The 25,580-nt window shown below is 39.8% G+C and overlaps 1 protein-coding gene across 1 annotated transcript; it reads left to right on the top strand.

Annotated features, from left to right (window-relative positions):
• Positions 1-477: 477 nt before the first annotated feature.
• Positions 478-23,920, top strand: nt5c1aa (5'-nucleotidase, cytosolic IAa). Its single transcript, XM_067611504.1, has 7 exons — positions 478-1,121; positions 6,035-6,079; positions 11,749-11,916; positions 12,032-12,161; positions 16,804-16,926; positions 20,311-20,495; positions 21,374-23,920. Exons 1-7 carry the CDS (start codon positions 966-968, stop codon positions 21,728-21,730), a joined length of 1,164 nt encoding a protein of 387 aa, XP_067467605.1. The 5' UTR covers positions 478-965; the 3' UTR covers positions 21,731-23,920.
• The last annotated feature ends 1,660 nt before the right edge of the window (positions 23,921-25,580 follow it).

Below are 25,580 nucleotides of genomic sequence, written 5' to 3'. Positions count from 1 at the left end.
CTGTTATGTTTCCCTTTAGGTATATTTTAATCATTAAAAATGACTAATAACATTATTTGAAAGCAGTATGGGATTAGTGTTAGAATACAGAAACAATTTGCCAATATGAGGTGAGATCGTTCATGTCGTTTCCAATGAGATTGATGTGTTATAAATTTTATACCAGTACCTTGTATAAGAAACTTTTTTTCCAGATTAGCATTAGCAGAAAAGCAAAATATCTTGCTTCATCTCACACTAAAAAAAGAAAAAAAAATGTTTTGATTTAGTTGGAGATTAAATGGTTTAGCATGATGGCTATTTTTTGCTGTGTACTTAGTGTGTGATAGTCCCATGAGCCTCCTGGGCAAATTGCACCGTCAACAAGGCACAGCAGGAGGGGGCGGGGCCACGCTGAATAAGGAAGCAGGGCTGTGATTGGTCAGCGGGAGGACAGAGGGGAATGAAGCCAGGGAGCTGAGAGAGTGATTGAATGGGACAGGGGGGGAGTGCGTTGGGAGAGAGAGACAGAGAGATAGCAGCAGATGGACTAGAGCCTGCAACACATTTACAAGGGATAGACTGTATGTGTGACAGTGTGTGTGTATGCGTGCATAACAGGGACGCTGCATGTAGGATAATGGTTGTGAATGAGTGAGGGTGTAACAGCGAGCGTCTTTCATGTCCTCTGGAATTTAGTGCGGTGAGCAGTAATCCTCTTGAGGAAAAGAGGGACACAGAAGAGTGAGCACTTTTACTCTTCACACTTCTGCTGCTTTCACAGGGCAGGTGCAAGCCCTCCAAGCTACTGTAGTGAGCCTGTTATCATGATAGGAGTATCTCGATAAATGCTACAAACTGTAGCAGGACATTTTGTTCATCTGGTTGCAGTGTTTGACCCAAGAAGAGACTTGTGTGTTTATAACAGATAGAGCAGTCAGGGCATTTCAGAGGGCATCATTGGGAGCACGGAAGGGGGATTCTCTATGGTGAAGATGAGTCTGGACCCCGTACAGGTGATGAGTGGCCAGGTCAAGGAGCTCAAAGTTTCCCCGTCTTCCAACGGGGACAGCAGAGGATCATGGGAAGTAAAAGAAGAGTTTGATCAAGACCACCTGGGCCTCACCGCCAAGCCAAAATCAGTAAGTCTGACCAACCGTTCATAACTTTTTATGTCATGTTGACATCTGCATCCATCTGTCAGCGTGTCTGTGTTTGTTAGATCTGGATTTTTGAATTTCCAGATTATCAGCAAAGCAAAGGCTTCTGAAATAATGTTAAGGGCATCACTGGATACTTAAACTGTGGACGACAACTTTCCTCCCATCATTCCTCTGTCCACTTCTCTCCTCATCTGCCCTGTTGCCACCCTTGCCAGTTTATTACTTAGAGTCGGATGTTTACATCGCTCACGTCACACACAGCTTCAAAGCATAGCTCGTAAATGGGAGGCTGGTCAGGCAAGATGAGACACAGTGCATCTGCTTCTGAGGCCACAGAGTTTGATGACAAACTCCTGTGGCACCCTTCATTCAATCTATGCACATGCATTTTATTAACAGATGCACAAGACCAAAAAATATGACAATGGCATTCATGATTTTGGAGGTTGGGGTAACAATTTAACTTACATAATATTGTCTAGATAACATTTTTGTAGTTATCACTCATCTTTCTCACTGGACTCAGGCATGATTTTGTCAAATTACTGTAAGTATGTTCACCGTATATGACAATAAAGGATAAGACACTATGTGTGACATAGTTTGTATTCCAATATTTGTGTATGAAACTAAGCTCCTAGTTAATTTATACAACAATTTAAATGATACATCTAAAAGACTTGGTAAATATAAATGTAAATGACTAACTGTAAATGAATAACTGCCGCAGTGTTGTATAGAACCAGATGATGTGACAAGGCAGTAATTAGAGCTTCCATTATGTTACTTTTCTTTTTGAGTGAACTGAAAGTACCAGTATTACCAGTAGTAGTGGATATTTTGACAATAGACACAGAAGATTTCATGCTCAATAAAAGTGAATGCTACTTGGCGTAACCAACGTCAACCAGTAGGTCCATAGTTCTGTGCCCAAAGCAACTTTGCATTTCCAAAATGTTCAGAGAAGTGAAACTCCAGTTTGCAAAAGTTTAACATGAATGTGAGCAGGCATTTAAAAGAGAACTAGACACACTCACTGGCAGGGTTTAGTGCTGTTTATAGCGTTGCAGGACATGAACATACTGCACAGGACACAGCAGCATTTTCAGAGAATCAGGGGACAGATTCCTGACCTAGAATGAATGACTTTGAAATGGAGAACTTCAGCACAAAATGAAAATATATGGAGTATTTGAGTGGCACAGAAACAAGAAACAAAGAAGAAGAGAGAGGGAGGTACAAACAGAAAACACAACAACAAAGAGTAAGAGAAACACTGGCAAGGAAAGGGAAAGTACACAGGAGCTAAAAGTAGCTAAAAGCCGCATAATCTCTGCTGGTTGAGGATTAGTTCGGCCACAGAGGTGTATTTTCAGACTGTAAGCATCCATTACTATGTAGCAGCAGTGATACTACTCCAATATCAATCCACGTATTACTGCATTGCATTATAAAAGTATGAATCTGGCTTAATGGATACACCCCTGCCTTCACTTGACCGACTGTTGCATGCTCACATGTTCAATCTACAATATTTAGATTTTGAAGACACATAACAGCATTAGTGCACATGTGATTATTCATCATGAGTAATGGACCGCACAGATTATAAAGCTTTCATTTAAACGAATATCTCTTTACATTAGATGGTAGTATTGTAATTGAGTAGAGTTATGTTACGGCAATGATGTCAAGGAGAATAAGAACTACAACTCATCAGGGAATAATTTTTTCAGAAAAAAGTAGAATTATTACAAGAATGTTTGCGTGCTTGTTATTAACAAATAATAAATATCACTGTATAAAATGTGAAGTGTCTTTTCATAAAAGGGAATAATGCATTTTTTATATTCATACTATACCTCTTCATGGATGACATCTCCCTTATGCGTACCTGGTTACCCACATGAATGAATAGAAAAGAGTACATAATGGATACGGCTCAAAGGTGTGACTTTTTTGTGTAATGGGACCTTTTACTCAACAATGTGAGCCTCATTAATGAAAACGAAATGAGGAACTTATTCAATACTTGTTTCATATAATGTCAGTAATATAATTTTAATTCCAATTAAATGGCGGGGCTAGTGTAATTAAGTAGCATTCATATTAGATTAAAGCCACTTCTCATCTACTTCAATCTGCGGTCAAAGACCAAGAGAGGAAAATGACTTAGGGGCTGTTTGAAATAGAGTTTTGGATAATGTATATAAATATTAAGTCTTGAGAGAGAGAGAGAGTTTGATTAAAAAATAAAAAGAATGATTGGAGCGGGAAAAATAGAAGTGTGTGGTATGGTTATCTGCTCTAACATAAACTGTAAAAGTTAACATGTCAGGCTAACTAGCTTCCTTCAGTACCTAGAGCAATAAGAAACAATGTTGTAACCCAACGTTACTTCTTGTTCTTGATTAGCAAATCCACTGTGTTGTACTTCTCTACTGTGTGGAAGCTGGTCCTGGATACTATGACTTAGCGGCTCTCTTTTTTCTTGGATGTGGGGAAGTTTACACTCTAGCAACTCCAGCTTAAGTTGCTATTTGAGATAGCTTATCTTTTGCCAAACTAAACAATTAGTCTTCATCCCAACCATTCTAACCCCTGTCTTGATTATCCAAGTATGTAAGCTAATGTTAAGCCGGCAGCCAAACAGGGTTGTGTTAGAATGAAAGAGAGAGAGTGTGATGGATACTTACTGGGACTTACTAGCTCTACAAGATCAAAACTGTTTATTTACATGTCTTATATATGGATTAATGTTAGCTTGATTAGCTAGCTAGTCTCAACTGAAAAAAATAGCAACAGTTGTCATTACAGCAAAGGGAAAGTTGAAACAGTTGTTTTCGTTCTTCAAACAAAACTTGAGCTGTACTGTACAAAATTTGCACATCCACTTCACTGTAATTTAGCCTTAATTCTGTTACTGCTGTCATTAATTAATTAATGATTAATTACATTATTAACACTGTCAATCCTTCATGGAATGATGAGGAAGGGTCAACTGATTTCAGGTCTTTGAATGTTTATACCAATAAATTTGGGCTTTATAAATGCCTCTCTCAGAAACACAATGATGGAAGTATGTCTGAAACAACATTTAGACTCAGAGACACTAATAATAAGTAATTATGTAGACAAATAGCACTTATCAAATATTGTATACACTGAACATATAATCAAACAACATCATATCAGAGGTCTATGTCACTCTCTTGCTCATATGTGATTTTTAACAAAAGGCCAACATTGGCCTGATTTCAGACAAACCAGTATATTAGCATTGCTGTAACTGGGTGTCTGTGCAGTCACACTCTTGTGCTACCATATCTGCCAAGGCCATGCATCATCACTGGCCTTTTACGTATCTATAAATATCAGCCCCCCACTGCTGCTCACCCCCAACCCAGTCACTTTCTGCTCACACTCACACCTCTTTATTTTTCCCACTGCTCCCCCTCTATTCTTTCTGCATCTGTTGTCTGGAAATCCCTTCCACCTCTCCTATTTTCATTCTCAGACGTGTGGAAGGGATGTCTCACAGCTTCAATATGTAAATAACAGATGACTCTTGGATCTGGGTTATGCACAGACACCAGTACTGCTGACCTGGCAGAGCTCTAAAAGGATTAATATATAGTGTTTGGAAGAGGGGGGTGGGGGGAGTTTCAGCAACATTTTTGTGCTTTACAGGGCAACAATGGGTGCTGTATTTCCTACAGGACAAGTACAATTTAAATTAAAAGCAAATTAATGTTTAGGTTTCATTCCCAGCAGGTTTAATTATATTCATTTGCCTTTTCCACAGTACACTAATCAATAGGTAGGGGGTGATTACAAATAGTGTGGGGTCCTGTGCTGAGCAACCTTGTGACCAAGGCATTCCCAGTGGATAGGAGGCCTACTGAGAGGGCAAGCTGTTAACACTACCAGTATCAGATCACTGCAAAGAACTGGACTCCTGCATTTGGATTACTTCCAGGCTGTGTGACATTTTGTTCATAGAGTAAACTGACTCTAATGGATAAGCTGCACCAAAGGTCTCGTACATCTTTGAGCAGCATTTGAAAGAGCACCATGTTTTCCACTGTTAACTACAGAGTACATTAAACGTAGTTTGACCTACTGTGTGTATACAACTGTGTCTTCATAGAGCTTAAGGAATGTATGGAAACTTTATGTATGGGCCAGGCATTGCAAACATATCTTAAAAGGTTACTTATAGTCTTTAAGGGCATTTTCAAACCTGCAATGTTAAATCTGGCTGAAACAGACTCTGGTTTGCTTTCCCCCTTGTTACAATTCATTTGGGCAGATCTGAACACAGTAATCGTATTTGGGTGCGGATCAGAACAACCTCATCAGCACTTATCTTGTGGTCGGAGCATAATTCAACCTCGATCTGACCCAACTACAAGGTGTACTTTACAAGTTTGAGCTAAATAGATCCTGTAACAAGGTGTGCTTTGCATACTGAGATGCGAATAAGTGAAATCATCAGTTGCTAGCAGCTAGCTGGAGAATAAATCATGGTCCGACCTGAACTAGCACAACAAAATATGTTGCTTTGATTGATATTTGGGCAATTTGACCTGCTTCTTCTGGTGTTTATGTTCTCACCCCTGCACCAGAAATATCTGACCAATGAGCAGACTGAATGTTCTCATGTAGCTTTTAGCATTTTGCATTTTGATTCGCTTGAAGTTTTTCTGTGTGAAAACAATCCAAACCAGGGGAAAGCACACAGTTTACCAACTCATCCGGTGATTTGGACCAGAGTAAACAAACTATAGGTTTGAAAACACCCTAAAAATAGTTGAAACCAGATTGCTTCCTTTTACCATCTGTACTAGATTTCTTTCTGATGAATAAAAACAAAATGTCATTCTGCTAAGGTGACAGGAAGACGAGCCCGGAAGGTGGAGGGAGGCGTGTTCTTCGTAAGTATGTCCCTTCATCATGTGAGGTCAAAGGTTGTGTCCATGGCTACGGCCATCACCTCTGCCCTTTCACCTTCTTTTAACCTCCCCCGTGATGGCTGTTTATGTGCCTGCATGATCCTGGACACACCCACTCTACTAATCAACCACCTGACTCAATGCATTGTGCTGTTATGTTGATTCATATTGGATTGGATTTCTGTGCCTGAACTGAGCTGATGAACCTCAGTATGTGGTGTTCTAATTACTAAACAGTTAAACTGAGCTGCCCTTTGATATGTTAACTCATGCTTCTAATTTTTGAGTTTTAATGTCACTTGACAGATTACATGGCCTCAGAGGCCCAACTCAAAAATTAAAGTTGAACGAAAATTTTAATTCTCCTTGCTTTTGTGTGAGGAAAAACTATAATGACATTGCCTCATAGCCCTTTATAGCCTATGAATGTTGATGTCTTCTCCCTGTTTGCCAACAAGCCCACATAGCATTGGCTATATACATCTGTTCTTAGAATAGAATAGAATGCCTTTATTGTCATTGCACATTGTCATAGAACGAAAAACAGTTTAACATTCCACACATGCACACATACACATACATACATATGTGCACCTCCCCGTACAGACAAATAATAACAATATAGAGATCACATCAAAAAAGTAGTAAAAATAAAAATATATTAATAAAAATAATACTACTGTACATTGTACCAAATGCTATTGCACCTTATAAAAATATTATTGCATGTTTTATACAAATATTTACAGATGTTATTGCACATTTCCTCAATTGTATGGAGTTGTTAGTTCTTTGGTTTGGAGTGTTACAATGATGTTGGGGGGTTGGTGGTAGGGGGAAAGTGTTTTGTGGAGTTCAGTTCAGTGATGGCTCTGGTGTAAAAGCTGTTTTTGAGCCTGGAAATGCGGGTCTTCATGGCTGATAATAGGGGTGAGTTGCATCCCTCAGAATTCCGCTGGCTCTGCAGAGGCAGTGTAATCGGAAGGTGTCTTCCAGTGAGGGCAGGGGGATTCCAATTATTTTCTGGGCTGTGTTTATAACTCTGGAGAGCTCCCCTGTCCACTGCTGAACAGTTGGCATACCATACTGTAATACAGTAGGTCAGTATACTCTCTATAGAGCAGTGGTAGAAGGACACGAGCAGCTTCACAGACAGGTTGCTTTTCCTAAGTGTCATTAGAAAGTAGAGCTGCTGTTGACCTTTTTTGCCAAAGTAGAGGAGGTCGATTGTCCATGTGAGGTCCTCTGTGATGTAGGTTCCTTGAAGATGGAAACCCTCTTCACAGAAGTCCTCACAGTGTCTCCTAAAGTCTATGATGAGTTCTCTTGTTTTTGATGTTCAGTTATAGATTGCTTTCTGTACACCATCCTGTCAGTTTGCAGACTTCATCTCAGTAGGCTCTCTTGTCCCTGATTGAGATCAGTCCCACCACTGTTGTGTTATCTGCAAATTTGATGATAGTGTTCGTGGGGCATGTGAGGATGCCGTCTCATGTATATGCACACAGCATGCAGCCTTGTGGTGTCGAGGGTCAGGCTTGGGGAGAGGTGGGGACTGAGTCTGACTGTCTGTTGGCAGTTGGATAGAAAGTCCTTGATCCACATGCACCAAGTGGGTAGCTCCGGTTCTGAAAAGTAAAGCTAATGCGGAAGTGACTTAAACCTGTATTCTCTCTAATGGCCAGCAGGGGGTGACTCCACTGGCTCCAAAAAGAAGTTTGATTATATGGAACTCTATGAGAAAATGATCCTACTTCTCACTTGATTTATTACCTTACTAAACAGTTGGTCTCAATTGCTTCTTAACATTCACAGTGCTGAGAATTTGCATCACCTCCTGTGTCTATATGGTAAGTATGTGATTGGTGGTAACTGGTGGGGGCGTAGCTACATTGTCTAACTCTTTTGTTTAAAATCGGGCAAAGAAGTTTCTCTGCCAGCAAGGCAATGGTGATGTTCTGGATGCCCTGCCACATACATGTTGGATCCTTGTTGGTGAAGTGGTCCTCAATCTTTTTCTTGAATGTGGCCTTGGCACATTTGATACCTTTCTTCGGGTTGGGTCTGGCAGTGCTCTACTGTTCTCTGTCACCAGATCTTAAGGCTGCGTTCCGGTCCTTCAAAAGGATCTAGACCTCCTTTGTCAACCATGGTTTCCTGTTTGTTGATGGTAACATTTTCAGCACAGTTCCTGATGTAGAAGACTACTGTTGAGGTATATCCCTCTACATCTTGATCAGAGAACAGGTCTTAGTAGGTGCATTGGAACAGTCCTGCAGTTGTAGAGATGCTCTAAGGTCAAGTTTTAACAGTTCTGGTGGTGGCATAATAGTACTGTAAGGTTGGGGATAGTGATAGGTGATCAGATCGTTGAAGATGTGAGGGGGTGAGGCTCTGTATCCTTTGGTGATGTTTGAGTAGATAGTCCACCCTAGTTGCACATTTACCATTTTGGTCTAAATTTTCGAAGCACAGATTGGCGTGATTAAAATCTCCAGCAACAATGATGACCCCTTCAGGTTACTCATTCTGTTTGCTGTTAGCCAAGTGCTAGGTTAGCATTAGCATCTCGTGGGACATACACGGCTGTAACAATAACAACAGAGAACTCCCACGGCAGATGGAAGGGTCTGCAGTTTAATGTCAGAAACTCCAGCCAGGGCCTTCTAGCCCGATAGCTGCATCTGGGAATCCTAGATTTAGCCAAGTTTCATTAATAATCATCACGCAGTTATCCCGAGTGGATGTCTGCAATGATAAACCTAGTCTCAGCTCATCCATTTTGTTGGAAAGCGACCTGGCATTGGTGATGAAGAGGCTGGATAGTGATGATCTGTGAGGAGCCCTCCTTAGCCTTAATGGACCGGCAACCTCGCTTCTGTCTCCGTTCTCTCCACCGTGCTACCTCCGCTGGTATCTGATGGGAGTGCCGGAAGGCACTCGTGGTGAAAATGAGGAATTCAGGAAAAAAAGGAGTAAAACCACAACAAAACACAGTTACATTTCAGGCAGCACTGAGCCACTACACCTGTGCGCACTGCCATCTTGGATTAATTAATTAATTATATTATTAACACTATAATTATATAATTGACACTGAATATAAAGTGCTATTAAGTTCATTTCACTCTAGGGTAAAAAGCCAGGCTAACTAGCTTCCATTCAGAAAGGTGAAGCTAGCACTGATTCCCACTAGACTTTTTGTTCATAATCGTATTTGTCATTTCAACATCTGCTGAGTCACAGCAGCAACATTACCCTGGGTTTCGAATCACAGGGTGATTCGAATGAAACAATGTAACGTACAGGGTAACAAACTAATGTACAGAGTGCTCAAATCACAGATGGGACTAGCAACCGCTAACATCAGCCCTCCAGCTATTGCTGCAGAAATATAAATTAAACTAAAATTTCTTCTTTTTGGCAAGTTGTCAAAACAAACTATCCTGACCATTGATGATCGGATGGTTAGTTACAAAAAGTTCAACAATTTGCCCTTTTTTCAGAATATGTATTAATCTTGTAATGGTGAATGTCATATATGTTAGTTTAATTGTGTCATGACAAATTGCAACCTTCACACCCTGAGGAGCTTTCCCTCTGGTGACAAAATAAAACCAGTCCACATCAGTGTGCGGTACAAACACCACCTTTACCCACGCCTGTATTTGTGTACATTGCCATACTGCATGTAGGTAAAGCCTGCAGGTGGGTCAAGTATGTTGTGCATTCTTCAAGACTTTTTGTATCACATATATCACATACTGTGTCTCATATGTACTGAGAAAAAGATCACATGTTGTATGGCATGTATCCATGTATCTATATGTGTGAAATTGTACTTCAACTCAATAGACATTTAAAAAAGAGAACTCTGAGTTCTAGAGAAAATCGTTGAGGTTGGATTATATTTTGAATTATTCTTTCAAATTCTCCTTTTAATCTGACTTTGTTGTGGGCAAGGATTAATCCTGACTAGGTGATGTGTGTTTATGTGTGTTTTTGGTAACAGGTAAGTAGGTGACATGTCAGCAGGAAGCGATGTTGTGATGGAACAAAACTAAGCCAAATAGAGAGACAATCGCTCAGTGCTCCTGTCAGCCTGTGGCCTATTTACCAACCCATATCCACTGGGGCTTGGATACAAACATGCATGTGTCCTAATACACAGACTCTTGCCCCCACTGCAAACACACATGAATATAGACTTATATTGACTCGAAAGCATGCATTATTTATTATTATTTTATGCCTTTGCCCTTTTATATCACAAAGATGTTTATTTTTCCAGTAAAGTTGCCTACATTTCCTCTTTGCACTAATATTGTACTAACAGTGATAATGATGATTATTATCTCTACAGTTCAATTTATTAGATTATCATTAGATCCGTTTTATCATCATATTATTACAGACACCATGCATGGAATAGAGTTTCTTTTGAACATATGCTACATATGCAGCACATTCACACACGTACTGTAGGCAAGTTTCTGAGAACAAGCACATTATTGTACTTTAAATTAGTTAGCCTCTTCTGCCCCATCACCCCCTCCTCCCTCCCCCCATATCCCACCATCCAGGCATCATCTGAGCTGCCCACTGTGGGCACTAATGCTGGCTGCCCCAGTCGGAATGCTGCCCTCCCCCTTCAAACACCGGCACCCGACTGTAAACAGACACATTAGGCAACATGAGCCCAACATGAAGCCACACAGTGCCATCTAGTACTAACCATTTGACCCCATAGTGGAAGAGTCTTGAATAAAAATCACACTCAAACAAACACGCACACACACACACACACACACACACACACACACACACACACACACACACACACACACACTGAGCTCTAAAATCATCAGTCTGTCGTCAGGGCTCTGACATTCCCTCTCCATGTCCCCTTGATAAGTCACAGTCCACTGTGCACCACTTGACACACGTGGGGTTGACAAAATAGTGGAATCACATTTCATTAATATGCAATAGTTGCAAAGTAACAGCTTGTGCTTGGCTATGACCAAAACCAAAACCATGTCATGAAGTATTGTAAAAATGGTTTTCTAGATAACTGCCAGAAGTACTTGCAAACTTTTGTAAATTGTACTCAGGTAGTTGTAGTTGCAGCTGTACTCTATTATATTCTTCCTGCCTCTATGAGTGAAGCATTGGGAATGCATGGTCATGTGGCTGAACATACGTAGTCTATTTATCTTATGATTAGACATGACACCATTCTACTAATAACAGATCCCCATTTATACTGTATGTTGCAACTGCAAGATAATGTGATGACATCACAGCAGAAAGTAGGCATGAAATGTTTTAAATGTTTTTGCATGTAGCATGAATTGTGATGTGAGAAGACTGTAAATATCCCTTTACTGCATCCAAATAAAGTTTTTACGATGTTGCCTGTGAAGTCTCTTGTAAAAGATGTTACAGCAGCACTTGTATACAGTAGTTACAAGGAAACCTTCTAACAGGTGTAAATCTGGCACCACAGTGTCATCATTCTCTCCTTTCACCTCTTTTCCTTGTATTCATCCTGAGTGGCTCATCACTGTTCATTTCTTCACTTATACTCCCCTCTTTTCTTTTCATGTCTTTTATATCATTCTGTGTTGTCCTTCCCTCCCTGTCCGCAGCCTAAGCCAGAAAACGCAGTGACCATTGCTGTTTCTTCTCGGGTCCTGTTTCGAACTGAGCGGGAGCAGAGGGTGTTCGAGCAGCAAGGCGTGGAGGAGTATCTGAGATACCAAATCGAACATGAGAACGAACCCTTTGCCCCTGGACCCGCATTCGCCTTTGTCAAGGTCAAAGTCACCCCATAATGCATGCAAACACAGACTTACAGACAGAGCAAATCCAGTGCAGCACTTGTAGACTTGCATGGTACATGTTTTTACCTAACCCTTTTTATCCTGACAGGCTCTGGAGGCGGTCAACACTCGCCTGCGGGAGCTGTATCCACAAAGTGAAGAACTGTTCGACATTGTTTTGGTGACATACAACCATGCGCACGTAGGGATCCGGCTCATCAACACCATCAACCATCACAGTAAGTCTCATCAAGATCTAATTAAAAAGTAGATGAGCTTCAGTTGCTCCCAGTAGAGAAAATGCAGGCTTTGGTTGGGAGTATTGGGAAATACTTGTTAAATCATACTTTAGAACTTCCAACTATGGCACCCCTTATATAAAATAACAAACAAAACAATGTAGTATACAGCAATAGTGACTTTAAATACCTTCTCCTATGGGCCATATCAATGGGACAGTCCATTGATAGGTTAACAAGACTCTAAAGACAAGAGTCTACAGCAATCAAGTGGTATTTTATTGAAAGATAATCCATCCAATGGTTGCCAAGATATTTCACCTAAAACAACAAATGTCAACCACATTGTGGCACTAAAGGAAAGGTCAACGAATCATTAAAGTCATTAGGATGTATCCTCCGGGGACCGTGAATGTCTTTACAGACTTTCATGGCAATTCATATTGTACTTGTTCAGATATGGTCTGTCAGACCGAAGTGGTGGAATGCCAAAAAGGAAAACGAACTTGTGACAGCAAGCTCATTTCCAGTGAATCCAGCTTTTTCTTAATGGAGCAGTTCTTCATCGCTGTTTTGTATTGTGAGCTCAGCATTTCCCATGGTCAATTAATGAGGTGTTATGTAATGTGTCCGCATGTAGCTTTAAGGAAAAAAATAGTAGAATAAATAACTTTTTAAGACGCAAGAGTTGATGGGATGAGATAATCCCGGTCGGTCAGGACACTGAAGCTGATGCAAGCTCAGCTGAGACACAAACAACAAAGTGTATGAACAGCTGACTGATAGTATCCCTTCCCAGGAAAATCTGCGACCCTGTAATGACATTTTCATCACAGACCACTTCCTGCTCAGTGCTTCAAACGTTTGTCAAATTCTCAGAGCTTCAAGATTCAAGAGTTCAAGATTACGTCCTGTGGGATGCAAGAATAATCCAAGAAGTCCGAAACAAAAACAAGCCTGAGCGGAGCCACCAAAGCAACACACAGCATGTACATGTTAGATCTCTCTGGTGGCCCTCTGCATGAGGGGCCCAATGCATTCAAACAGTCCCCTGAACTCTGACCTTTCCTACAGTTTATCTGATGTCACAGAGATAAGAATTTGTTGAACATCATACCTGCAGGTCGCCATGGGTAACACAGTTTTAACAAATGATTAAGTCACAAACATTTATTTGTTCCTGAGCATGTAACATTTGAAACTGAATATGGACACCTCATGAAACATTTAAACACTTATTTATGCCTTATCATCTGCTAACACTGCAGCTATTTTGAACAGCTGCAGGATGAAGTATAAAGTTTCACTCCTTGCATTTGGATGACTGGGGACAACTATACAGTTAACACATAGCTGTGAGTGACAAGCATAGGTGCCCGTCAGCAATTTCATGCAACTACTTTGCCTGACAGGACCCAAGGGCATCGTAGGACCCAAGGGCCAAGTTGACTGGCAGATCCTTGTGATCTATATGCAGCAAATTGAGATTTCTTACGATGACATTATCATTCTTTATGGAAATGAGAACTGAAGCCATTACAGGACCTCATATATGCATGCAACATGCATAACATATCCTGCATGGACATACACCTTGCCGATATGAGAGTAAAATGTTCAACTGCACAATGAAGCCGCTCATTCTTTGATGTGAAAACAGCATCCTTGCAGTCCCGCTGATTTCCTGCTTTCCTATTACCATGTTTCAGATCTTCTGAACAAGCAAATACATCATACAGAGATAGATTATAAAATAATATTTATGCAAGGGGGCAAAAAAAAAAAGACATCAATGGTAAGGACATGTTCCCTCCAGTGACTCCCACTCCTCGGCACCGGTCTTAAAGGCAGGGAAAGCTTGGGAAGTTTGAAATGATGAGTTACAGCATAGTGCCGGTCGAACTCACCAGGGCCCGACTACAAAGCTAAATAAACCAGTTAGGAAATGTGTTGAGGACAGTTGGTTCTTTGAATGGTGGAGAGATCACTCAGGGGGCTTAAAGCAACACTGCCCCCCTGTTTCATTTAGTTTCTGTCTCCATCTGCCTTCGGCCTGTTTATGAGTATTGTTTCCATGTGTTTCACTGTCTTCTTCTTTAAAACTGCACTACACAGCTACAAGCAAGAGTCAACAGTATGAATTGTTTGACTTCTTGATGGGGCACTAACTTATGCTACTTTGGATAAATCTGAGGACTCATAAGTTGATTAATGGGACAGGAACACCAATATTATTCTACTTTTCAAATTCAGATTTGTACAGATTTTCTCAAATCTTTGCTTTTTCCTTGTAAAATATTAGGTTGTTTAACTTCTTCAGACCACTAACAGTTATTCAAATGAAACAGTCTGAGAGGTTTGGTTGAACTGCTTACAACTCATAGACATACTCAACATATGACAAGGGATCACAAGTGGACGTTGTGTCATTCTCATAGTTCATCAGCTGAAGAGGTTGGGAACCACTGCACATGATCACAGTTATTTTCGTGTGCGTGTGTGGTGAGACTCGTACTCAATGTTCATTGTGTTCATGTTCTCAGAATACTTTCTGACTTGTGTGTGTTTGATGAAGTTTGAGTTTTTGATGATGGCACTCTTTTGTTTTGTCTGTTCCTCCATGGTGGCTGTGTTACTCCAAATGATTTGTTAACGGCCCGGGGTTTTCTTGCATTTAATTACAGGAAACGTTTGGGAAATACACTTATTTGCTTTCTTGCAAAGAGTCACTCTCATGTCTGTCTGGTAAATATAAGGCTCCCGCTGCAGCCAGTTAGCTTGGATTGGCACAAAGACTGTAAACAGCAAGCTTCTGTCTTACTGTGTGTTCAGACAGAAAGTAAAGAGAATTTTTACCTTGTGTCATTCACACAAATGTGACTACTGGACTCTTTGTATTTATTCAAATCAAACAGCCAATGAACCAACTCTGCATTAGCTACAAGCTAGCTACCGTTGGACAAACTGACTTTTTCTGTGGAAATGTTTCTGTGTGTTTGTGTTCAGCTCAGCCTCTGCCTGAACTCAGAAACTCCAGATCTTTCTGGTATTTCCCTCCAGTCTCAGATTTTTTCCTCTTGCCTCTCTATGTTTATGTGGCAGATTGATAAAGCTCCAGGATATGTGCAATTTTTTGCTCAAGTTGAAACACCAACTCATGACTCTAACTGTGTCTTTCCATTGACTGTGTATGCTGTTGCACCGCCTCTAATATTCACTTCACATTCTGTCTGAACATAGTTAATGTAACAAAATCCACCTACCAGCACTTTAAAGCTCACTAATTAACATGTATCTATTTTGTTTTATCCAAAACTATTCCTTTATGCTGTTAAGTGGCCAAAACAACAATTAATCATAGGCTAAAGCACTTCTGTGTAGTATCTGCAGAAAAAATGGCAGACTTTTGTGTTGAGAAAAATTTCATAAATGATTTTAGACTTTAAATATGAGTTATTATCAACTTTATTATTTTTCTACACATTCCACAAATTTCTCATCTTGTTTAATCACTGACTTAAGAATTTCATTTGGACAGGTGGTGTGAATCTTCAGGGTCTTCTTGTGTGGGAAGAAAACACATTTGTATAATGTCTTCAGTGGCTCTGGCGGAGCTTTGTAAGAAGAAAATAACTATGGTGGTGTCATAGTGATGTCATCAGGGTTACCTCAACTTGGGTGTGGACACAAGAAATTTATGACAGAAAGTTTGCATTACAAATTGGAAGTGCACAGTTGAGAGGATGCTTACCAGGGAGGGAGGGTCTGATGAAAAGATGCTGTTTTTTTATCGCTTATGAGTCACCAAACTGTATAAAAGTAAGAAATTGCTGCAGTGCCACTTTAATGTTGATGTCGCCTGAGACAAGATAAGTTTGTTTTGCCTGGTGCAGCTTTAAATAAATGCCATAACATTGAAGTCTCTCCCCACATTATCACTCTCCCATCCACACTAACCTTCACTTTTACTATATCTCCATCTATCTTGGGTGTCATCCGCCCGTTCTCATTGTACTATAACCTTCAATTCAAACTCATTTTATCACATCTCCTTCCAACATTCGTCTATTACATTACTCGTGTGCCCTTTCTAAAGCTCCCTCGCCTCCTCTTTTCTCTCTTCCCTCATAATATCAGCTATTTTACCTGAAGGAACAGATATGATCCACAGCTCTGTAATCATGGATCTAATTACCTTATATCAGCCTCCTTTCGTTCTCCATTTAGCATCTCTCCTCTGCTCTTCGGATCAGGCCAGAGCCTCCCTCAGCCAAAATGCAAACAGAAACTTTCCCACCAGTCTTAATTCATTCTCTGTCTCATCCTCCCTACTTCCCCTGGCCTCCTGTGTCTCCCTTCTATAATCCCCTCTTTGGAACCCTCTCCATCTTTTAAGCATTTGTAAGTTTATCCTCTCACCCCGTTCCTACCCCCATGTCCCCTCCACTTCACCTCCCATGACTCCCCACATTTCTAATCATAAGCCCCATGACAGATTCAAAGCCACAGCACCACCGTGAGCATGAAAAATGTATGCTCATAACATTACTGCAATGGATCTGTAACGCGGCTAAAGTGCTGTATGTTGATGTTCAACACTGAAACTAAATCTCTTGTTGCTGTTTGTTCCCTTTGCCCCCAGACTTGTTCATCGAGAGGTTTTGTATGACAGGGGGAAGCAGTCCTATCGGCTACCTGAAGGCCTGGCTCACTGACCTCTACCTGTCTGCTGACGCCGAAAAGGTCAGGGAGGCGCTGTCTGAAGGTGCGCAAATACACACACACACACACACACACACACACACACACACACTAGGGTAAAGAGTAGTTTTGGATATCTTTTGCCACAGAATGAAAGATGTATAGTATGGAACAAGAAAGCCACATCATCAGACAGTATAAATGCAAAAAAACAAACCCAGAATCATGATGTTTTTTTTATCATATATAAGATACAACATTTATATGGAACACAAGATACATGTCATTCATCTCGTCATACGGCTCGTATTTATCAGACTTCTAAGAATTACACTTGAGAATACCTGAAAGAGCCAATTTAGGAGTAAAAACGTTCTTTGCTAAAAGTGAAGAAAATGTTGACATATATATGAATCAACTTACTGCTTACAGCAAAGTGTTGGAGGAACCTCTAAGATGATCATATGATTGATCACATACTGTAAATGATACCAATCAGACACAGGCAGTATGTCGCGATATTGAGCCAATGGTTATCAGAGATCACTGGGAGATGCTCGATTAATGAGGCTATGCAAATACATGGCTCAGTCGAGCTCAGATGTCTTATTAGTTTTATTTAATTTCCACATAGTGAACAAATAAGTAGGATCAATCATGCAGTGTTACAGTTACATTTAGGTTACAGTAAAAGACAGACATTCAGGAGCCAAGAGGGTAGATAATTCATGATTTACATTTTGAGTGGTTTATGTCTGGTAACATTTTTAAGGAAGAAATGTATGAAAGGATATGATATTTAATATTTAAGTTGGCAATATATGCTATTATTTTTTATCAGTGTCATTAAGAAGAGTAAATCCAACATGACATGAATTTAATCTTCTTAATGTCTGTTGATTATTGTCAGTCACAAAACTAGCCTAGATGTGCATTAGTGCAAACAACATTGTGACACATTACATCTCTGAATACAAATTCACTGCAGGAGAAGTGAGCAGCAAGAGAAGGAATTAGATCATTTCCATGTTTATTTTATCTTTAATATCATGCAATTAACACACAGACACAACCATAAATAAACAACTATATATTTACAACATATATAGTAATGGTATATGAATAGAGGTGAAATAATAAGAAGTTAAATTAAATGGAAACTGTAGCAGGGAGGAAAATCTGCTTCTACATCTGAACATATAATAAGGGGAATTTAGTATCACAATGACAAGTGCAGACAATGAAGAAGCTTCTATCTAAAGAAAGATCTATTGTACAGTGATGCCAAAAATGTCTGAGAAGGTGTGTGTTTGCCTCTTTCTCTGTACTTCATCCATCTACAGTGAGACCCTGACAGGCTGCTCTTAACCAAACAAGAAACCTCTTTTTATTTTCATGTCAAGAGAATTTTGATAAATAGCTTTTATTATTAGGTTTGCAAATAAGAGCACCTCACTCTTACTTTTATATGTCACTTAAGTCAAAAATGAATTTCTTAACAGTTTGATACATACATGGGCTTCTGGATATCTGTGGTGGTGCAGGTGTGTGTTTGACACAAACCTAAATATAACCATTGTATTAGTGTGCATCTAAACATACAGTGTTTTACATGCTTTGGTCCATTTACTACACATACACTTGACATTACTGCTGGCCAGTTTTAAATGTCTTTTCTACCTTCCAGGCACACATGGATTTTGACTCCTTTTATCATAGCAAAAAAATCTATCTGCAGAGACTCGAAACATAGTGCGTGTTTGGTTTTTATTGTTGTCATTGTACTTATGAGTGCAGCTGTGAAGAATGATTTCTTGGGATGTGAGTTCTAATAAATGGAATTAAACTTGCAGAAACTTAGTTCTGCCTTTAAAGTTCAATTTAAATGAAAAATTAATGAAGCTACTGAAATTCTTACACGCTTACACACACATACAGAGAATGCTGAGTTGCGAGAATATGTTCTGATTTTTTTTCTGTGCCGTTTGCATAATGAGTAGCAATGACTGACATCTTCTCCAGTGCTGTAGTGACATTACCATAAATCAGCATATTGATTATTTCCTCTCTTTGTATTTCCTTCATGGATTCCTGCGTGTCATAGCATATCAAGACTTACACTGAAGGGATTACCGGCAGGCGGCAACCGCGTGGCTCTGAATAAATATCAGTATTTGAAAATACACACCAGTCTCTGCCAAATAAATATAAATTGGTACAGTAATATGCTGTGCTGACAAGGAGCTGAAAACGGAACATATTGATGTGAAATTTGTGGGACCCGAGGTGATAACCCCCTCTGAAGGTTTAAATTTGTTCAGCGCAGCACATGTCATGCTGTGTTATCATTGCTGTCAAAGGGGGAGAACACATACGAAAATAGAGCAGACCAATGCGAGACAGAGAGGGGTGAACCTAAACTCATCCAGAGCCATATGTATGAAAACATGATGGAAGGTAAAACTAGTTTCAAACTGCTTTTAAGACAAGATTTGAATTAACTTACTTGATGCAGAATGTTTGAGATTCCCTCAATCTTCATTTTCAAGTGATCAGAAGCAGAAAACAATACCGTGACTGTCTCGCCATCTCTGTGGGTAGAGGTCTGAGGGAAAATTAACTGCAATGCTGACTGATCGCAGCCACATACCTCTCAACGTGACCCCTGGGACAGTCCTCATGTGACTTACAGGCTTAATGTCACTAATGCAGTGACGCTATTGGAAGCCCACACACACCAACAAGCCCACTCCCACACACACAAACGCACACATACACACACGCAACACAAGTGTCCTTGACATTTTACTTGAAGGGTTTTAATTAGCCATTTATAGCCATTTGTTAATACTTCTTGTAAGCTGAGACAAGTGTCTTGTCTGAGAGTGTTTCTATTAGCACTACAGCTGTAACATTTTTGATCAAAACCTTCTTGATTGGTTATTTTTCTGTTTCTTCAAGATGAAAGCAAATTAAGTGGTAAACTGGTAAAAAAAAAAAAAAAAAGACAAAGTAATATCTTTGTATTCTTGATTCTGCGGGTATCAAAGTATCAGTTAGTTTAAGTGAAGTGAAATGAAATGAATGAAGTCAAGTCAAATGAAGTGAATGAAGCTGAGTCAAATAAAGTGAAGTAAAGTGAAGTGAAATAAAGTAAAGAAGAGTCAAAGTTGAATAAAGTGAAGTCAAATGAAGTCAAGTGAAAGTGAAATGAATGAAGTTAAGCGAAGTAAAGTAAAATAGTGAGTGAAGTACAGTAAAATTAAGTGAGATGAAGTGAAGTGAAGTCAAATGAAATAAAACGAAGTGAAGAGAAGTGAAGCACAATTAAATTAGGTTTCCTTTGGAGTTCTTGGGGTTGTACAACCACATACTGTCTTTAACTGCCTTGGACTCATGCATTAATGAACCAATTATTATTGGTTTCTCTGTCTGTGTTTGTGTTCAGGCATTGCAGCAGCCACGATGTTCATGCCAGAGAAGATGACGGAGGTATCAGAGTCCCAGCTGAGGGTGGCGTTCGATGGTGATGCTGTTCTCTTCTCTGATGAGTCCGAGCGCATCTTCAAGGCCCATGGGCTGGACAAGTTCTTTGAACATGAGAGGGAACATGAGGACACACTACTGGATCATGTATGTAGTTTTCACAAAATCTGTACATTTTCACTTTAGCAACAAACCGTCGTCGTCCAGTGAAAACCATGTATCTCCAATTTTTGTGATTTTGACATTTTCAGATAAACTGAAGGAATTATTCGACTTCTTCAGCTAAATAAGACATTTAAAACTCATTGGATCATCTGAAAAATGTATTGTACATCAGTGCTGTTTTTCTTGACATATTGGAGATATTTGACGTGGTTTTCAAAGGAAAGCACAGAAATGTGTGGTTGGATGTCTCATATCCTCTTAATATCTCATATTTTAATACCCAAGGCTAAAGGATGGAATCAGTGCATTTCAGTGCATCACAGAATGGGTAAGGTTTGGTTTTTGTGTCATTTGTAAATAAACAGAAAAAAGCCTGCCTATAACAGAAACTGAGGCAACAAAATTTACCCTCATATCCTTTTGTAACATTATGCTGCCATTTCCATCATTTCCATGCAGCCCTAATCACCTGTAAATTATTATGCAGATGTTCTCGATATTAAATGCATTTGATTAAGTGATTATTCTATGAATAAATTATGCAAAATGATGTGATTAATGGTTTCAAAAGGCACCAGGATTCAGACTATCAATTGGTGCATTATTTCAGACAGCCGACAATTTATAAAAATTAGCGGTAAGCTGTGCTTGCTTCTAACTGTGCTACATTAAAGTAAAATGGTGCTACTTCAATAATGTGTGTTTCTGCATACACATTAAGATGTGGCATGACAAGGCAACAACAATTGATAATTCAAGGCATAATATACACAAGACAAAACAATGAAGCCCATGAAAACACAGTCTCACCTTTTCTGCCTCCTCGTTCTATCACAATCTCTCCTCTTCCTGTCTTGCAGGGTCCCCTGAAGGGCTTCCTGGAGGCACTTGGGAAGCTCCAGAAAAAGTTCTACGCTAAAGGCCAGCGCCTGAATTGTCCAATCCGGACCTACTTGGTTACAGCTCGTAGCGCAGCCAGCTCCGGGATTCGGGCACTGAAGACACTTAGGGCCTGGGGTTTGGAGATCGACGAGGCCTTGTTCCTAGCAGGGGCAGCAAAGGGCCCCATGCTTGAAAAGATAAGACCTCACATCTACTTTGACGATCAGATGTTTCATGTGGAGGGAGCGGCAGAGATGGGTACCATTGCTGCCCATGTGCCCTACGGCATTGCACAGAAACATAACCCCAAACAGAGTACTAGTGTGGGGAAGTAGACGGAAGGACTTCAGATGCTAATGGCACAGACATCCAGAAAGAAACACAGCAGGAGAAGGGGGATGCAGAAACATCTTGGAGAGGAACAAGTTGTGAAAAGAGGGGTTTCAGGAAGCGAGGAAAGATGAACTTGTACTGTAAAGTATGTGGAAATGCATCATTTCCATATTGTAGCAATTCTATTATAAGTTTGTTTTATCACAATGTAAACTGTCTCAGCTTAATGCTATCATGTTAGGGGTTAGATACAGGTCTGGGTAGAGGTCAAGTAGAGGTCTGGAACCCAAGATGACCTGGATGCCACAATCTACTGAATACTAAAGTGTTTTTATCAAATTTCGCTTTGTATGGGACTTTAAAGGTGCTTGGTTTCCATGGTGACCTGACTCTATAACTCTCACCACTACTCGTGTTGATTAAGAAGACACCTCTTTAGCAAATGCTTGAGGATACCGAATGAATGGTCTCACTGATTTCTGTTTTAAGTAAAGCACAGAGACTACACTGTATGTCGTCAATAAATGAGCCATAAGCACAATGTAGAGACATAATAAGGTAAAAGTTATAGTGATGTATTGTAGAGAGTTATAATTGAAATTATATGTCAATCAGTTTGACTTCACAGGAATGTAAAACTGTTTGTTTGCTAGTATACTAAATGTATTTCATATTACTGAAGATAACAACATAATATTATTTTATTATTCTGTTAGTCCAAAACAAATAATAGAAAGCTATAAGTTTCAGTTTGTGCCTTAGTTTCAATGAATACACTGTTTTAGCCATGATAGCAGTGTGGTTGCCCCAACTCTTTGTCCAGAGTGAAATATTTTGGCAATTATTGGATAAATTACCATAAAATTCAATACAGAGAATGAAACCTAATGCATTTCTGTGCTCCCTCACTTTTCATGTAGCTTCACATCTCTAAAGCTAAAGTTAATGGCCAAACCCCCCCTAGCCTAAGCTGTACACAATACCATTAATATGCTACATATTCTTCTATTAGCATGTTAAATGTATTTCATATTTATGAAGATAGCATCTTATTTTACTCTTATGTCAGTCCAAAACAAATATAGACAGCCAAACATTTCAGTGGGTGCCTTTAGTTTCAATGAATACACTATTTATGGCCATGCTGCTAGCATGGCTGTAAATAGTGTATTCATTGAAACTATCTCAATATGTTGATAATTTGGAATTTGGTGTCCATTACTTTTCATGTACCACCAGGAACAGGTCAAAATTGTACAAAACTTAGGTTCATGGCAGTGAAGGTGGAATTGGCATGAAAGCTAAGTCTCACATGTTGGTCTGAGATTACGTAAAATGGCTGTTTGATGTACAGTAAAAAAACATGGCTGTGCCTCAATGAGGTCAAATGTTAGGCTACATGTTTTGCCGCATTAGTGGTATGAATATAAAAACTGTCATGTTTTAGCTCTTTTTTTAGCTATTTTTAATCCATCCAACAATTAAGCTTTCTAAATGATTATAGTCTCACAGGGCTGCTAGCTAGCATGGCTAGTCTTGTTTGTAAGTCAACCTGCTGGCTGAAGGTGTTGTGGCTCCTGAAGTGAAGTCACATAAACTGATGTGCAATAAGCAGCTATCTTGATTTTACTGCCATCTCCTGTACATCAAGGCTAGTACAAATGCTAGGTGGCACTGATTGATATTTTAAAATGTTACCAATTGAACTGTCTGGCAATCAATACCTAATTGGCACTGAATACCTTATTTAAGTTATGAATTATGTTTGATTGAAAAACCTGAATCTGTCTTTCACTGACAAAAAGGCCGCAGTGGCCTTTTGAAAATGCCAATCCACTTCACATCACTTTGTCTCCACCGGCAAGTCTTCAGATATCTTCCACCTATATTTAGCGATGGTTCATTACAGCTCATCAGCCTTCTGAGGGCCCCAAAGATGACAAGCAATCCCCCAATAATTTCACAGAACACATAATTAAACAGATGTTTCTTTTGGCAGATATTAGCCCTAAAATGATGGTTGAGTTATAAGACAAAAAAGTTTAAACAGGATGAGCTAATCTGCAAGGTGCCATTCAGGGAAGGTTGGACTATTTTAATTTCATCAGTTCATGATGACTTTATTGATCTTTGATTTTAATGGCTTTGCAAAGAAAATGTACATGAACAATAAATAAAGATGTAAATTATCATACTTGTCTTAGTCATTAAATACATTACTGCAGTGAAACCAGCCATAGACTAACATACAGTGAGAAGAAGACCTGCAAAACCACCACATATTGTAACTCTTACACAGTCAGTGATGCACTCCTTCAGTCAACCATGGAGTGGCAGCACTGGAATGATAAATGATCTTCTGCAGCATGTGGTCTTCATTCATCACATTTTGTTTTTATTTGGGATGAAAAAAATATCACTTGACACTGATTTAAAAACTCAGAGTAAATTAAACTTTGATGTTGCAAAGGTTTAGCTTAGCCTCTTCTCTTCTCTCCTGCCCTCCTAATGTCTCTCTATTTCCTTCTTGTGTCACACATCTTCTCATCTTAATCCCCCCTTTACTCTAATTTGTCACTCTTCAGAATGAGCAATATCATATTACTACCTACACTTCAGCCCTCCTCACCCCCTTCACATTTCTTTGATAAATGTGTTAATATTCCCAATCATTCCCAGCTGAATTGGATCTTCCTAGCAGAGTCTGTGTGATAAAAGCCAGAAAGCGCAAACATCCAGCACTGGTCTATCTGGCGCCATATTGCTAATAACACCACAGGGACGGCCCTGCTGGTAAATGCTGATGGATTGACATTCATGTAGATTTGCTAGCAACATAGAGAGCAAAGGCTAGATAGATAAGATATGGCCAGCTGGTGAACTCTACAAACCCTGTGCACATAATGGCACACATACGCAGGCTGCCAGCTGTATCCATAAACAGACAATAACTATCAGTATGAATGGAGAAGAGTGCAACACGATGGCTCTGTGCTTCACTATGCCAAAATGAGATGGTGCCTAGGGACAGAAATGACCACAATATCCCACCATCCTGCTTAATAGATAAATGCTTGAAGGCATGAAGTGTGAAGTAGTGAAAAAATAAATTGTGGATCAAGTTGATTTTTGTTGTGATAGATTCTCATTTCAGGTGTTATAGCTGGGGATTTTCTTTGAAAATTAGGGTGGCAGAGATCATAGTTTGGTTGAGCACTCCTGTGATAGGAGGACAATGACACAAGTGCAAAGAAAAGAAATAGAACATGGTGGGAAGTGGAGTTATTCTATAGATTAGTTATACATTCCACTGACTGCAATTGATGACCAAACGCGGGACATTACATAGCAGACCATAAGCTGTTTCACTGCCAGATGTGACCTACAGAGGAGAGTCTGAGCTGGGTGGTGGGGTGGTGAAGTGGGGGGGGGGTGCAGTCTGCCTTTATCGGCACCGGATAACAACACAATACACTGCAAGAAAGACAGCGAGAAAAAAAGATCAGGATAAAGAGAGAGACAGATGGAGAGATGAAAGCAGCACTTGCCCCAAAGACACAGATGTGAAGAGCGTTGTTTTCCTTCTGCTAGGTCACAAAGCAGAGTGGCACCCATGGAGGGAAAAGATGGGTGACTCACTCTGTCTTGGCAGAGATTGCTGGTCAGACTTACAGGGAGTCTGCAACCCTGCAGTGGGAGGCCAATCCACAAAATGTTTTCGATCTGTTCCAGCACACTTTTTATCTGCTACACTTTGTAGTCTTTTGACTTCTTAAAGTCGACACACTCTGCTCCTTGCAAAGAATTTAATTAGGAACTGAGCTTAGGACAGCTTTTAGAAAGGTCTCTTTG

Source organism: Thunnus thynnus, chromosome 15, assembly GCF_963924715.1.
Source record: "Thunnus thynnus chromosome 15, fThuThy2.1, whole genome shotgun sequence".
In the NCBI taxonomy this organism is placed as follows: domain Eukaryota; kingdom Metazoa; phylum Chordata; class Actinopteri; order Scombriformes; family Scombridae; genus Thunnus; species Thunnus thynnus.
The sequence above is the reverse complement of the archived record's forward strand: the minus strand, read 5'-3'. Positions and strand labels throughout refer to the sequence as shown.

Bases quoted from the DNA above. Each gene is read 5' to 3' on its own strand.
- nt5c1aa (XM_067611504.1), top strand. From the start codon at position 966: ATGGTGAAGATGAGTCTGGACCCCGTACAGGTGATGAGTGGCCAGGTC. The intron at 1,122-6,034 runs GTAAGTCTGACC...CATTCTGCTAAG, and splicing joins TCACCGCCAAGCCAAAATCA to GTGACAGGAAGACGAGCCCG. The intron at 11,917-12,031 runs GTCAAAGTCACC...TTATCCTGACAG, and splicing joins CCGCATTCGCCTTTGTCAAG to GCTCTGGAGGCGGTCAACAC.